Below are 15261 nucleotides of genomic sequence, written 5' to 3'. Positions count from 1 at the left end.
TGGCCTGTTGTCCGCTGCAGTGCGTGTCCTAAGTTTAAAAAATGTTCTTTACCACCCCCTCACTTCATTTATCACAAAAAGTCCAAATGAAAACTTTTTTCTCACAGGCCTCAGGAGGTTGTGATATTTGCACACAGAGCTGACAGCATATATGTCAGCTTGATCTAGTTTATCCATTTTACTCTATTGCTGTTTTGAGATTGTCATATTTTTATTCAGTTTAACTGTTTTCTATATAAGTTTGGCATTCACTGTGTACAGCAAAAAAGATTTTCATTGTACAACTGTCTTTACTGTACATATGACAATAAACACTTTGAATCTTTGAATTTACTGAGGTCTGCCCATAGCTGTAAAAATACGCCCATTAGGGGAAGAAACACCACTTTGGAGAATATACAAGAATAAAACAGTGTGTTTATTCAATTTAAATTAGGCTGCTAACATAAATAACATAAAGGCATTTATTGTTAAGATTAATCTTTTCACGGATTCGGCGCTGATCAGATCAGATCTGGTTGTAAACACAAGATGAATGTGAAATGTTCATAAAAATGGTTTGTTTCCAAGATTAAACCAAGCAATTCTCAAACCTTTTCAAATAAAATCGCTGATTAGGTTCAAACCACAGCACAAACTATTGAACCAAAGTGACCGAAATAAGTTCAGCATAGTCACAATAACATACAATAACTAAAGTAAATGCTTAATTTATGTAGAAAAGTTACAAGTTAAAAAGTTTTTGTGTTAAAATTCATTCAATCTGAACAGGACTTTTCTTTACTTGTATTGGATTTGTTCTAAATGCCTTTAAGTCACTGCTGGTGATACTCAAACATGTCGAGTATGGAATCCTTTTGCTTTCAGTATGACTGGCACAACAGGTTGTATAACCTCAAAAGGTCTTTGACCTTTTATTTGGCTCCATGTGTAACTACGGCAACAACAGAGTTGAATCATTCGTTTCACGATCCAAATCCAGTCGACCTTAACTCTCGTGCACCAACATTTCCATTTTCTCAAAATGATTTGTCAGAAAATAACGATTCATAAACACATTCTTAAAATGACTTATACGTTTATTAATTTCCATATCCACTCACTTTTCACAGTTACCATAAAACCACACGGTAACAGAGAAAACAATGACATGATTTTAGTAACTAAAAGAATAAACTCCAAACTAATGTCCAGCAGTTCACTTAGACTCTGTGTGTACTGTGAGGTGAATAATCAATAGTGTGTCTGACTCATGAGGATTAATTTATCCTAAAAATACCAACAGCAGCAGGACTTGATGCCCAAATTCAACATACAGCTACTTTTTCTGAAGCCAAATATGAAATTAGAATAAAATTCTAAATGTTGTTGAGGCCAAAGGAGGCAGGTGTCTGTCTGTTACTCAGGCTCACTTGGACTTTTTGGTTTGGTGTTGGTCACGACCCAGAAAAGGAAGGCTGACATGATCCCAGCTCTCCCTCTCAGCCTGTTCCAGTCATGCTTGTCGGTCCCATCCCAGTCAACATCCGCAGAGTTGGCTCCCAGCATGTCGGCCACCATGAGCCATCCCTCTTTCTCCCTCTTTCTCCCTGGATCTCTCCTTTTTAACTCCATTCACGTCCACAATGCATGCAGCCCTTTTCATATAGGCTTTCCCCAAAGAGTGCACTTGACCTTATTCACATGCAGCCGCCTCTGTTTCTCCCCACAGCACAGCCTCTCTTCTCCCTGCCACCGCTGCACAGTTTTTTAAAGTGCTCGGGAAACGAGAGTCCTGCTTTTAGCTGAAGCATTTTCTCCCTCTTCACCTCGAGTGGGCTGCAGTTGGTGGTGGGGGATGCTGATCCTGTCTATCAGCTTCTCCCCAAGCAGAGAAAAAACTGCATAATTTAACTGAGATAGCTCGACTTTTTCTTTTTTTTTCTTTCTGCATTTAACAGGCCAAAGTATCGGCCAGAGAGTTTTAAGTCTTAAACATTTAGAAGGGAATAGCTGACCCTGAAAAATTAAACACTTTCATTGTAGAGAGCTCACCTGAGAAACTATTGAACATCTTTAAGCAGAAATGGAGGGTCCTCATATGCACGTCAAACGTTTCTGTTTAAACATGAAATGCATTTGATCAATCAGTCCATTGAAAGAAATTTGATTTGCAACATTTAAATAACCTGTGATGGAAAATATGCCAGAAAAACTTTCGTCCAACTTTGAATTTGTGAGGTTTTTATTTGATGTATTTGTCTATAAAGTTTTTTCATTTTAGAAAAGTTTTTTCTGCCGTCAGCTCCACCTTCTCCACCAAAGATGGGTTCAAAAAACCAAGCTGGCTGAAAGATAATGATATTTATCCAAATAATTTAAGAAAGTATTATAAGTGTTTCTATTTATTTTTGATTCATAGCTTCTGATTTGTAAAATCTGGTCTGCATCTTTTATTTTCCAGCCAAGAGACTTCTCAGACTTTTAATGTTCTATCATATCAACACAAATGTTCAAATAAAAGAAATTATGACACAAACCAATACTCATTTATTTTTTCTTTTTTTTTTTTTTTTACTGAAAATGCTGGGCCAGCGGCCAGCGTCAGGGAACTGAGAGAGAGAAGGAGCAAAATACACCTGGGCATCTCAACAAATAAAACCGACAGGTAGAGATCAGTCATGGCACATAGACACGGTGAGGCAGGGCATGATGGGAAAATGAGGCATCTGGGTGTAATCTGAAAAAGTCCCAGTGCTTCAGCACCAAAGTCAAACAAATGTCTCAAAATGAAGCTTTAGTTTTAATTCCACTTGTCTGACTGTAAATCTTTTTTTTTTGCCTTATAAACTGAATTTCTGATAGATTTCTTCCCTTCTGTGTATTTTTTGTCTCTGCTGTGAATTTCTTCATGTAAAAAAACAGAACAGGAATTGAATCTGTTGTAAAACAGCATCAGACACCAGCGACCTCAGTGGAAGCAGCTCTGGGACAGTCTGAGGCCGACACCTCTCATGCTACCCAAGTTCATGAACTCACCATATTCATACCCAGGAACTGGTGCATTCTGGGAAATATAATTGAAGTGAATTCATTAACAGAGAGGATGAGCCAACTATAATAATGATGATAATTACAACAGCGGGACGTCCAAAAGTGATATTTAAGATTTGACGGTGGTTTCGGTGGTTTGAGCAGCTTGACACGTTGAGCCAAACAGAAAAACAGGAAGGAGATTTTAAACATCCATCTGTTTGAGAGCTGGGTCCAAAAAACCCTCTAAAACCTTAACCTGCAAAACAAACCATTCATCTGGGACGTTCTGGTGCTACAACGAGGAGAGTCCGTGTGCAGTGGAAGATAAACAGGAAATCCTCATTAAACAGCAGTAAATGTAATTTGCAGAAAAAAGTAAAAGGTCAGCAGAGTTTATGAAATCAGGCCTGCAAGTTCGATTTTTATGTTGACGGAGCAAAAATATTTTCAAGATTTATATATTTTTATTTCTATCCTGACTCGTTGTTACTCATAAAACCTGGACCTGGACTGCTGATGGACTTAGGATGACGTTTTGACAAATACTTCTTCAGCTATAAAACTCCTTATTTCAGCCTGGTCTTTGTCCTGATGATGACCGGAGAAAATTTACAGACAATCTGTGTGACTGAAGGATGCAGAGGCCGGAAAACAGATGGTTTCCCAGATCGACCAATCAGCTTTGTGACACGATTAAAAAGAAATGAAGGAGATGAGGTGTGTTTCTTTGGGGGATCAATGTGTCTGCAGGTTGCTGTTTTTGAAACTCCACATCATATCCAGGTTAGCGTCGCATGAACAAAATGAAGCCCCTCAAACAAAAATCAGCTGACGTGAGATAAAAATAGCAGCTCAGTCTGATCATCAGCTCAAAAATATGAAACTGAATTATTGAACAAAGTGAAACTCCTCAGACTGTCAGCTTCGGTTGCTTTGACTTAGCATTAGCTTTCCAATTGTCGACAGCAATGAAGGCTGATTTGTCAAAACAAACATACAAACAAAATGTCTCCCTTGTTTGTACCCTTACCGGCCTCCAACATTGTTGGTGTTGAGCCTCCGCTGCCCCGCCTCAGAGTGTAAACCAGCCCAGAGGGCAACTTTCAATCCAAACACCCTCATTTTGAAAGAACGGAGGGAAAAACAAGAAAACGGCAGCAAACAACAGTTGTACAAATCGACCAGTGTGTTTGTGTTTTAAACGTCCAGTTCTGCAGGGTCAGGAAAATCAATTTCAAAGTCACCGATATGTTTGCAGGCGAGAACGTCTCTGCAGTCCCTCCGAAGACGAGGCGGAGCCCTCCGCATCCATTTTCCTCTCGTCCAAGTTTCCACACTTTCCTTCCTTTCATTAGTCCAAATCAACAGAGAGGCCGGTCCGTCCGAGTCCTGCCGGACACAGACTTCCAGGGACTCTGATCGGCTGATGCTGGAAGACTGGCAGACCGGTATGGATCAGTCCTCCATACAGAAACCTGGTTTGGAGGAAAATCAGGGACATACATCAGGTCAGCACACTGTTTTCTGACGTAGAGCAGAGCTGCCTGAGTTCAGCTTCAAACCGACTCACTTTCGCTGAGAAGGTCTCTGCTGCTACGTCTGCGACTCGGACTCCTGCTCCGCTCCCACCACCCTCCGGGTGCTCTTGATTGACAGGTACATCTCCTCCTCGGGGTCGTAGTAATAAAACTTACTCAGGTAGGAGATCAGCGGTCTGGATGGAGGAGAAGAAATCTAAAGTCAAAGTCGTTCAGAAGCTTCTGGGAGCCACAAATGTTCCTGCTGCTGTTTGGGTCTAATCAGGTGGGTGAAACGAGAACGTCAGAGGACCGTTAAAGGTATGAAGCCTCACCGTCCAACCAAAGTGATGCAGCCAAACAGCTGAGGAAACAACTCCTCCAAAGTCTGGCCATCACCCTGACAAACTAAAGGTGCAAAAATATCTGAAGAGCTGAGCTTTTATTTGGGTACAAAATAATTCTCCCAAGGACAAGGAGCTGCCTTTGTCTTCTGTAAATGATGAGTGTGTTTGAACTCGCCCAGATGTTTGAGATGAAACGGACAACTCAAAACGCTCAAAAACCAAGCGTGGACTTGGATCATGTGACTGACGGCGGTGGAGTACCTGGGCAGTGGAAGCTCCTGGATGTGGTCAATGCGAACTATTTGTCGGATGCAGAAGCGACAGAGATGCTGCAGTGACTTCACGTTGCTGAAGCGAGACACCGGATACAGCAGCTGGACCGGAGTGGGAGGAAGCCCTGAAACACACACACACAGCAGCATCATGGCTAATGCTAACGCCGGTGCTGTTGCAGCAGCTACAGGAAATAACAATGCTAACTTGGAATCAGCTTCTTTAGACTTGGCTCTGAGTGTACACTTTGTGTGTGCATCTACATTTTTCAGATATGATCACACTTATTTCTGACCTGATGAGACATTTGCAGGCATTTAAGCGCTCAGAACTGCAGAACTCTGGGTAAGTGGACAGGCAGGAAATGCTTATATAAATATTTAAGACGAGGTCACGGTCTGTAAGCCCTCAACATCCAAACAAATTGGCCGAAGTACTTTAACATATCGGCGTCACACTGAATGAAAGATTTGCATATTTAGATGCATTCTCACAATCATGAATCATTCGTAGGCCAAACGCAGACATCAGATAAACTCTTCTTCTGTTCCATCTCTCAGGCACTTCTCACTAAGTGGCAGCTCCCATCCATTTTTGATTGGCCGGGAGTCCGGCTGCATGGAGATATATGACCTATATTTTACCTGGCACTCTGGAGCGGAGGAAGTAGAGGAATTTGCCATTCTTGGAGTGCATGATTGCTCGCTCGATGAACTCCACCACCGAGTGGCAGCGATCCTCAAACTTCGGGTGACACCATAAGCTGAACGTCCCTGGAGGCAGACAGAAATGCTTTTCATCATCTATAAATCATTCCCACGTGAATTATGAAACGTGTATCATTAATCTAAGTACATCAGATCATCCTGAACATGTTTTCCAGTTCTGCTGTCACAGTTTAAGATAAGATAAGATAAGATAAGATAGACTTTATTAATCCCTTGGGAGGTCTCCGTCAGGGAAATTGTTGTTCCAGCAGGTACAGCACCGACAAGAACAGTAAAAGAAAGCACACAGTTTGAAATATATAAACAACAAATGTACAACCAAAGACATGTCCCTTTGTTTAATCACGATGACTTCATCTTTGTTTTCCTCTGGAACGATATAGTCGCATCTTTAAAGTCACTGCAACAAATAAATCCTGAAACTTACACTGATTCTTGATTTGTAACATTTTCTAACAAAGCAGCCATATTAAGAGTAAAAATCAGAATACTGCAATACGTCTTCATACAAAATCCAAAAACACACGATATCCATGTCCAAAAAATGTTGTGAGGTGTGAGTCTGTAACACAACGGGGGTTCAACCACTGAGATGATTTCAGAATAAAACCCTCTTATTTGGACAGAAAGCTGTCAATCTGTAACCAGCCGCTCAGTGATTACCCTCACACACACACACACACACACACACACAGCAGACACCTCTGATTGTGTATGTGTGTGTGAGCTGACTTCCTGTTGACCGCTCAGACGTTGTTTATTTCAAAGCTTTTGTGTTCCCGATTCATGTCAGGCCACAACGCGTTCATGCAGACATGATTGCGTTGATGTGAATGTGTTGTGTCAGTTGGAGCTGCACGTCTGAATAATGAATGTGTTTCCAGGCATGACTCTATTGCTCCACGATGGTGACTCATTAATGTAGAACCCCACTTCTGTGTGTCTGTGTGTGTGTTTGCACGGCCACACGTTTCTTTCATGAGTCACCTTGTTAGCCCGTCCCGTGTGCGTTGTGTGGACAAATACACATGAGGTGTGATGTGAGTTATTTATGCTTCAGCACTGTAACCTCATTGGATCGCTGCGTTGTGTTTAATACTAATTTATTCATGCTCTTTTGTTTCCCACTTTTTCTTCTCTGACATTGCTGTTTAATTTGTCTGCCACACTTCTTTTGTCGTCCTGTCTTTATGCTCTAATTGTTGCCCATGTGATTTGTGTATTGTTCTGTCCAAAAATGATGTGACAGCTGTAACCTCTCATGTCACTTTATCAGAGAAACAGAAAATGTGAAATCGTAGAAATAGATCATAATTTGGAGAGAAGCCTTTCATGTGACAGCAGGGATTGTCACTGACAGTAAATCAGCTAATCCTTTGTGTGTCTGCTGTGTTTCTGCTGGTGTCGTCAGATCAGTGCTGAATGTTGGACAGTCAGTTTGCATGAATGTGACTCATTGTTGTCTTGTCTTCATACATGTTGTGTGTCCATGTGACGTGCCTGAGGTGTTGGATGACCAGCACATGGATGCACATATTTCTGCAGGCGGTATGCAGATGTGTGTGTGTGTGTGTGTGTGTGAGAGGATTGCTGAGAGCATGCATTACGTTTGCATAGTTGCACACATATGCAAGATGTTCATGTGGAGTTGCGTGTATTCATGTTTGTGTATCTTTGTGGGGACCTGGTGAGTTTTAGATTGACAGTCGTAACTCTTCACGACTGACAGCAGATGTTCACACATCTTTGTGTTGAAGTTGACTGAATTAAAACAATAAATGCAAACACAGTTTGTGTTAACCTGCCGCCTGTCTCCATGACAGTTGGACTGAATCAGGGATTTTCATATTAAGGCCTGGGGATGAATGATGTATTTGTGTTTTAAACCCAGACAGATCCTCATCATGGCTGGATCAGACATTTAGCTGAGTTTGGAGGCCAGAGGACAGATGTGTGTGTCTCACCTCGGTAGTGCTCCATGCGGGTGTGGTGTGTGACCCCCTGTGACCTGAAGCTCAGGCTCAGGATGTACCGAGGGTCCGAACTGTCCCGGACCAGGAAGGACCCGTCCGGTTTCCCCTTCAGCTTCATCTCAGCGTCCTCCCAGTTCATGGGCCCCCAGTACCATCCACACTGCAGGCAGACACACCCGAAGATGAGAATTATCTCTAAGGTATTTTCAGAATATTTGTATGTTAATCTGAAGGAAAGTTAAAATCAGTCAACGTATTACTAAAGAATCTAAATCCTAAAACACGACAAGCTATTAAATACCATAAAACAGCCTGGAAGTCTCTGCTCTCATCTCACTGAGTCAAATCATGAGATTTTATGTATTCATGAACACAACGGAAACAGAAGACAAACATTTTACAATCTAATAAAGTGCCTCTCTGGTAAATGGAGACAACGAGTTCAGGCCCAGGTCAGGTTCACTTTAAATGAATGTCATGAATATTAACTGGCTGCAGTGTTTTGGTTGGAGTTAGGCAGAAATGCAGACTTCATTTTCCGTCACCCATCTTCATCACTGATCACTGAGCGATCAGTTTTCTGGTGTCTGAGGAAATCACAAAACTGATCAATAATCCACAACAGCCACGACACCAGACCAGGACCAGGACAGAACTGATCTGGTTCCGGGTCACAGCCTCGTCACTGGGATTAACTGGGACTAACTGTTGAGTTGCGTCATTGGTGTCCTCACCTTCTCCAGCTCTCTCAGACTGGCGGTGAAGTTGCTGGCCTCAGACCGCCGCAAGGCGCACAGCACGGGGGGCGGAGCCTGTCTGGTGGGAGGAAGGGCATCAGCTGGCGTTGGGGTTGAATGAGGAAGAGCCCGCAGGAAGGCGTCTGAAAGGATGGAGTTAAAGGTTAGGTGGCTCAAAGGAGACGAAGGAACAGGCCCCCAAACAAACATGTCTTACCATTGAGGCTGAGACTGTGCTGGATGGTGGCGTGGGAGGGAGGAGGAGGAGGAGGGAGGGGCAGGGGGAGGGACTGCAGGGAGGCGCCCATAACACTCACTAAGAAAGGCCCAGGCTGAGGCCCGGCTATGTCATCTGGAGGGAGGACAGTGAGGAAAGGAGGCAAGGAAAGGAGGGAAGGAGGAGGAAGGAAAAAGAAAACAAATCATCACGACGGGAAAGAAACAGAAAAGAGGAAAATGAAATGTTTCAGCACCATCAGAGTCCGTCTGACGTCTCACACTGTGACACTCAGTCAACACAAACACACACTTCGGCCTGCACCTGTCAGCAAACACCAACTGCAAATGTCGATTCCTCCGCCGCTGAAAGTAGTCCAGCCCATTTTAAAGGTTAACGTGTTCAGTTGGGGAAGTAAACTGCAGAATTGTTGAGGTTTTTTTTTTGGTTTGTTTGTTTTTTAATTGACGTTGACTTTGGAAAAGCTTTTCAAACACGTCATAAAGGGGCAAAGTTTAAATAAGGTGACAATAATAATGATAACGACAAAAACAATAGAAAGATAATGATGATTAAAGTTTTTATGATAATAGCAAACATAGCTTATCTGTATTTATGGCTATTAAAATATATATAACAGATAAAGATATTAAACACAATCATGTCGTATTATTTGATAAAGACAATCAGGACAACACTTTTTGTATTCATGTCGTTGATGTTTTCCGTACAGTGATAAAAACACTGAATATAGAAAAAGTTCACTTTCAAAGCAAACCAAGACTGAATATGTAGGTCAGAAAATATCATCTTCATAACTGGGAGCAAATTAAAAAGGTCAGAGCCTGGAACGACCCTGAAATTAAAAAAGAAGGACAGAAGGCCAGTCCAGGCACGCAGGAATATAATCTTTACAAATCAAACCTTTTCTTCTGTATGTATGTATTCATTAGGACGGACTCAGTGAAACAGCTGCAGAGGTAAAAAAATAGATAAAGAAGTCCCTAAAAATCCAACAAGGACGTCAAATGTTAACTTCCAGAGCACACAGACAGAAAATCTGTTTCCTTTTTCCATCTGACCGTCGGCTGAGTCATCACATCCAGATTTTAAATTAAATCTGTCGTTTGCAGTTGACCTTTCAAAGCTTCTCCAATCAGATTACTGCAGATTACAAAAACTTGTCCTTGTCTGAGTTTCCAGAAATGTAACCTATTTGACCAAGATGGAGAACTGGTGATGGCAGCGATTTGGTTTCACCTGCATCGCTGCCGTCCCGGTTCTCATTGAACGTATGAGATCACTTGGAGGGAGAGAAACGGACAAAAAGACAAACAGGAAGGAGGAAGCTCTACCTAACAGACTGAGGCTGCGGCGTGGAGGAGGCGGCGGCGTGGGGGGATGAGGAGTGTTCGCCCCTCGCCGGGAAATATCCACATCGACCAGAGAAACAGTCTCACCTGGAGCCAGAGAGGAGACATTAAAAACATTAAAACTGCTTTTAAAAACCCTTCAAACTCATTTCAAGAGACAGAAGCACTCTGAATTTTGTGTTAAGTCAGGTAAGGAAGTTTGGACAGTTTAACACATTCTTTATATCTATTCTGTACATTGTTCTTTTTTAATAATATCATCATTTTCAGAACTTTGAAATGTTGCTGTTGTTTTGTTTTTTTAAACTGTTATCTGAAAGACGTTTACACATATTGTCCTTCGGTCTGTTGTATGACGGCTTATGACTTTTTCCTGTTTTTAATTGCTGTTTTGTTTTTGTGGTGAAAAACGTTGCTGGGCTCTTATGTTGCTAGATAAATAAAGTTTATTCCTTTTCCACTTAGAATTATTACATAGTTATTATGAGCTGAGGGGCCTGGATGCTTCATGTCGTAGAAGTAAATCACTAAACGTGACACAAAGACGCGCAGAGCAGTTGTGAGGCAGCAGACAGAAGTGTGCTTTGTGTGTCTGTGATTGCTTGTTGCGTTGCCTGTGCTGCAGAGCGCCATTAAAGCTGCACCAGGCAGGATGTTTATGGAAAATTACGCCCGGCTAATCAGCCCAAATCACCGCAATAAAGGAGAACATCCCATCCCGGCTAATTGAGATGCTGCAGATTCACTGTTTACCAAAGTGAAAGTCTGCAAAAGAAACCAAATCAAACGCTGAGAGTCCCCGACGTCTCCTCCCTTTAACTTTCCATCATCAGACCGGCTGTGCTGGTAAACACGAACTCGATGTGTGCAAGACTTCTGGGTTTTGAAGTCCCCGGGATTTCAAATAACTCGCCTTCCCTCCAATGAGGCCGCCAAAGCGAATCATTGCCTGCTGTGGCTTTAATGTTTGCGTGTAATTGGTGGTTAGCGCTGTGCGGAGTGTGTGCTCATTAAACTCCAAGAACTACAAAAAGAGAAAGTAAATGTAGCAAAACTGAAATGGACGAGCAGCGTGGGACAGCAGAGCGGACGTCTGAGTCCTGTTTCTGCTAAATCCAGTCCAATCCTGTGTGACTGGGCAGAGCAGCTGAGTTCCTGATCTTTAACACAAATACACTTTCAATATGTTCTCCATTTCTCATGAAACAAAGAGGAGGAAACTTTCAGGTCATCTCTGGAAGGAGCCACGTTAGCATGCTAATTTTTCACATTTCTCTTTCATTAAATTTAAACGCAGGTGCAACGTTAAACACGCTGGCTCTATGAATGAGCTCTCTATTAAACTTTCATATTTTCTTTGCCAAATAATTGGAGCACATCATTGGCCCAGCTCATTTTCATGTTTCCTGGTTAAAGTGTAAATATTTTCTAATATTAAACTTGATTTTATTTCGGAGGAACTCTATTGAGAGAAAAAATTAAACACATTCTACACATTTTAGATTCTGCTGTCCAGATCAAAAGCTTTTACACTTTATATTCTTCAACGTGAGGCTGAAAAAGAATCATGTTGGTATCGGTGTTTGGCATGAGGATGAAAATCTATAAATGATCCTGTTCATTAGTTCTGTTGTGTTAGAGCACAACAACAACATGCAAAGAGCTGCTCCTGATTTAAAACAATTCAGAGAGACATTCAGCAAAACGTTAAAAAAGGATGAATGCATGAATGAAGTCAGGTCTGACTGAAAGTCTTTGTGTGCCTTTGTGTGCGTTTGACAATGTGACTGCATGCTGACAACAACAACAGCTTCCCAAACAAAACAAACGCTTTGTCAACAACGTTGTTCGATCAAAACATATCGATTTGCTTTAGACCAACAGAAATAATTACCAAGAGCAGAGTTACGTAACGACTGTGGAGCAGGAAGAGCCTCGGGCTCTGGAGCATCCTTTCTCTAAAAGCCCCCATCTTTGAGACGGGGGCAAACATTCAAAAACAAAATGTCTGATCCAGCTGGTGGAACACATTTTTACTCATGAAAGAGTGAATTAATATTGTTAACTAAAGTCATTATTCACATTGATTTGCTGCTGATACCGAGAAGTTTCCTTTTAATGAATAATAAGCTGTTAGTCTGACTTCTTCAACATTTAATTGAGTTTGACTTGTTAGAAAGTGGAAGTGGAACTGATTTAAACTACTTTGGTGACTGTTGAGCAGCTCGGTCTTCTTCTGCGATCAGAAACTGTTATTCATTTTACAGTTTATTTCCTGCAGGAATTCCAAAGCTGAAGTAAAATTTCCTTTGACTTTGACGTGGATGGGTCTACCAAATGAAGGGTTAGGGTTAGCCTAGCCTAACCTAACCTAGCCTAACCTAACCTAACCTAACCTAGCCTAGCCTAACCTGACCTAGCCTAGCCTAACCTAACCTAACCTAACCTAACCTAACCTAGCCTAGCCTAACCTGACCTAACCTAGCCTAGCCTAACCTGACCTAGCCTAGCCTAACCTAACCTAGCCTAGCCTAACCTGACCTAGCCTAGCCTAGCCTAACCTAGCCTAGCCTAACCTAACCTAACCTAACCTAACCTAACCTAACCCGTCCCTGCAGGAGCCGCAGCAGTTAGATAAACCAAGACACACTCCAGAGCACACAACCCTGTGAGTTGGACACTTTATCAATCCATCACCAAATGAATGAAAGATAAGATGGATTGGAGGTTCCTCAGACTGAAGAACCTCAAAACGTTCCTCCAGGATCATTAGTTAGAGGGAGTTAGACGGAACCAGAGCAGTGAAGCAGGCTTACCAGTGAAAGCAGACAGGGAAGCAGAGAGCGAGGCTGGGGAGAAGGCACTGTGGGCCCGGGTCAGTCTGGGCTGGCTGTGGCTGCAGGACCAACACAGGAGAAGGAGGGGGGGGGGGGGGGAGGAGAGGGAGGGGGGGGGGAGGAGGAGGAGGAGGGGGGGGAGGAGGAGAAGGAGAGGGAGAGGGAGGAGGAGAAGGAGGGGGGGGGGGGGAAGGAGAGGGGGGGGAGGAGAGGAGGGGGGAGGAGGAGGAGGAGGAGGGGGGGGAGGAGGAGAAGGAGAGGGAGGAGGAGAAGGAGGGGGAGAGGAAGGAGGAGGGGGGGAGGAGGAGAAGGGGGGGGGGGAGAAGGAGAGGGAGAGGGAGGAGGAGAAGGAGAGGGAGGAGGAGAAGGAGAGGGGGAGGAGGAGAAGGGGGGGGGGGAGAAGGAGAGGGAGGAGGAGAAGGAGAGGGGGAGGAGGAGAAGGAGAGGGAGGAGGAGAAGGAGGAGGAGAAGGAGACAATGAGAGGAGAGGGAGGAGGAGGACGAAGAGAGGGAGGGGGGGGAGACGGAGGAGGAAGGGGAGAAGAAGAAGAAGAAGGAGGGGGGGGGGGGGGGGGGGAGAGGGAGAGGGAGGAGGAGAAGGAGGGGGGGGAGGAGGAGGAGAAGGAGGGGGGGGGGGAGAAGGAGACAATGAGAGGAGAGGGAGAAGGAGGACGAAGAGAGGGAGGGGGGGGAGACGGAGGAGGAGAAGGAGGGGGGGAGAAGAAGAAGAAGAAGAAGGAGGAGGAGGAGGAGGAAAGGAGGAAGAGAGTTCAGAGAATGAGCAGCTGTAGATTAGCTGTCAGTGAGCTTTCAGCTGTTTTTGACTTCTTCAGGTTGATGTTTTTAATCCTTCTCTGCAGCTGCAGCCTGCAGAAACGTGTTTATGCTGCTGGACCGGAAAGATCAGCTGCTCACCTGTCTGCGTCCTGCTCCGCTCCTCCGGCCATGTCCACCAGACTCCCTCCGGAAGACACCGAGTAGGTCACCGAGGGCCTTTTGTCCAGCAGGTGATTGGAGCCGCTGCAGCTTTTAGTCCGGAACAGTTTACTGAGGCGGATCTTTAACGAGCCCTTTTTGGACTTCCCCGGAACTTTGAGCGTCTTTTCCGCGGCCCGGCCCGTCGGAGTCCGCGGCGCGCTGGCGCACCGCTCCGGCCGCCTCCGGGGTGTCGACGCCAGGCTCTGGTTCGGACTGGCGGCCCAGGGGGAGCTCTGAACCGGCGTAGGCGACGGTGACACCACCGGAACCGGGGCGACCGCCTCCGGCTCCCCGGGGCCTCCGTGCGGCTGCCGGCCGGCCGAGCCCCCGTGGAGGCTGCACACCTGCCCGGCCGCCTGGCTGCCCTCCACCTGCCAGCTGCTGATGGAGAAGGCTCCGGACATTTTCTGAACTATTTCCCTTTTCCTGTTCAGCAGGAACTCGCGGCGTCCGTTCTCGTCGTCCGCCTCGTCCTCCGGACAGCCCTCCATGCCCAGGCCGGCCACGTCCCCGCTGCCCAGCCCCTCCAGCACCAGCAGAGCGTCGCTGGTCTCGGTGGGGTCGTCCCCGGGTTCGACCCCCCCTCCTCCGGGCCCGTGTGCCCCCCGACACGAGCACTGCGGGAGCTCCCCGGCTTTGAACAGCATCTTGGGCACGGCACCGACCCCCAGCTCCCCGAAGCGCCGGGCCAGCTCGAACACGGCTCCCTCCGTGTCCCCGGTGGCGCAGCCCCATTTGGGCTCCACCACGGCCAGCGGGTCGGACCTGTCCGACAACAAGGGCCACTCGGGCGGGGTGGTCATGAGCCGATGCCGGCGGCACAGCTCCGCGGCTCCCTGCATCTCTGCGGACACGGACACCGGGGGATGCGCTCCCCAGGTCCGGTCCAGCAGGCTCCGCTGCTGCCGGGGCTGCTGCCGGGGGAGCGCCTCTCCGGGACTGTTGTTGTTGACGGCCGGGCCGGAGCAGCCGGACCCCGGGCTCTGGTCCAAACCCAGGGCGTCCCTCGGCTGATTCCGACGGTCCAATTCCATGATCCCCTCTCCGTTCCGCATTATATTGGAGAAGACCAGCAGCTGAGGCCGGAGGCCGGGGCTGGGAGCGAAGTCAAAGCCCTGGGCCTCCACGGCGCTCTGCGGCGGAGGAGGCGCCGTCAGCGGGGCTCGGCTCTCCATCACCCCGCTGTCAGGTGCAGCCGTGCCCTCGATGCTCGGCTGGGCTTTGTCCAGGCCCGCCGTCGGATCTCGGCTTATATCCAGCCCCTTA

At 45.7% G+C, this 15261-nt stretch overlaps 1 protein-coding gene across 1 annotated transcript; it reads right to left on the bottom strand.

Moving 5' to 3' along the window:
- Nucleotides 1-2530: 2530 nt before the first annotated feature.
- On the bottom strand, nucleotides 2531-14813 carry LOC115036145 (suppressor of cytokine signaling 7). The gene is made up of 10 exons (XM_029494318.1): nucleotides 13933-14813; nucleotides 12997-13061; nucleotides 10163-10267; nucleotides 8808-8942; nucleotides 8588-8691; nucleotides 7845-8013; nucleotides 5797-5925; nucleotides 5141-5276; nucleotides 4586-4729; nucleotides 2531-4490 (listed from the first exon to the last, which is right to left on the bottom strand). Exons 1-9 carry the CDS (start codon nucleotides 14796-14798, stop codon nucleotides 4609-4611), a joined length of 1830 nt encoding a protein of 609 aa, XP_029350178.1. The 5' UTR covers nucleotides 14799-14813; the 3' UTR covers nucleotides 2531-4490; nucleotides 4586-4608.
- Between the last annotated feature and the right edge of the window lie 448 nt (nucleotides 14814-15261).

This window comes from Echeneis naucrates, chromosome 1, assembly GCF_900963305.1.
Source record: "Echeneis naucrates chromosome 1, fEcheNa1.1, whole genome shotgun sequence".
NCBI lineage: Eukaryota > Metazoa > Chordata > Actinopteri > Carangiformes > Echeneidae > Echeneis > Echeneis naucrates.
Note: the sequence above shows the minus strand (reverse complement) of the source record. Positions and strands in the feature narration are given on the sequence as shown.

Excerpts from the sequence above, each read along its gene's own strand:
- LOC115036145 (XM_029494318.1), bottom strand. The coding sequence starts at position 14,798 with ATGACCACCCCGCCCGAGTGGCCCTTGTTGTCGGACAGGTCCGACCCG. Across the intron at positions 8,014-8,587 it reads GTCTGAGAGAGCTGGAGAAG|TGTGGATGGTACTGGGGGCC; the intron begins GTGAGGACACCA and ends GTCTGCCTGCAG. Across the intron at positions 5,926-7,844 it reads CCGCATGGAGCACTACCGAG|GGACGTTCAGCTTATGGTGT; the intron begins GTGAGACACACA and ends GTCTGCCTCCAG.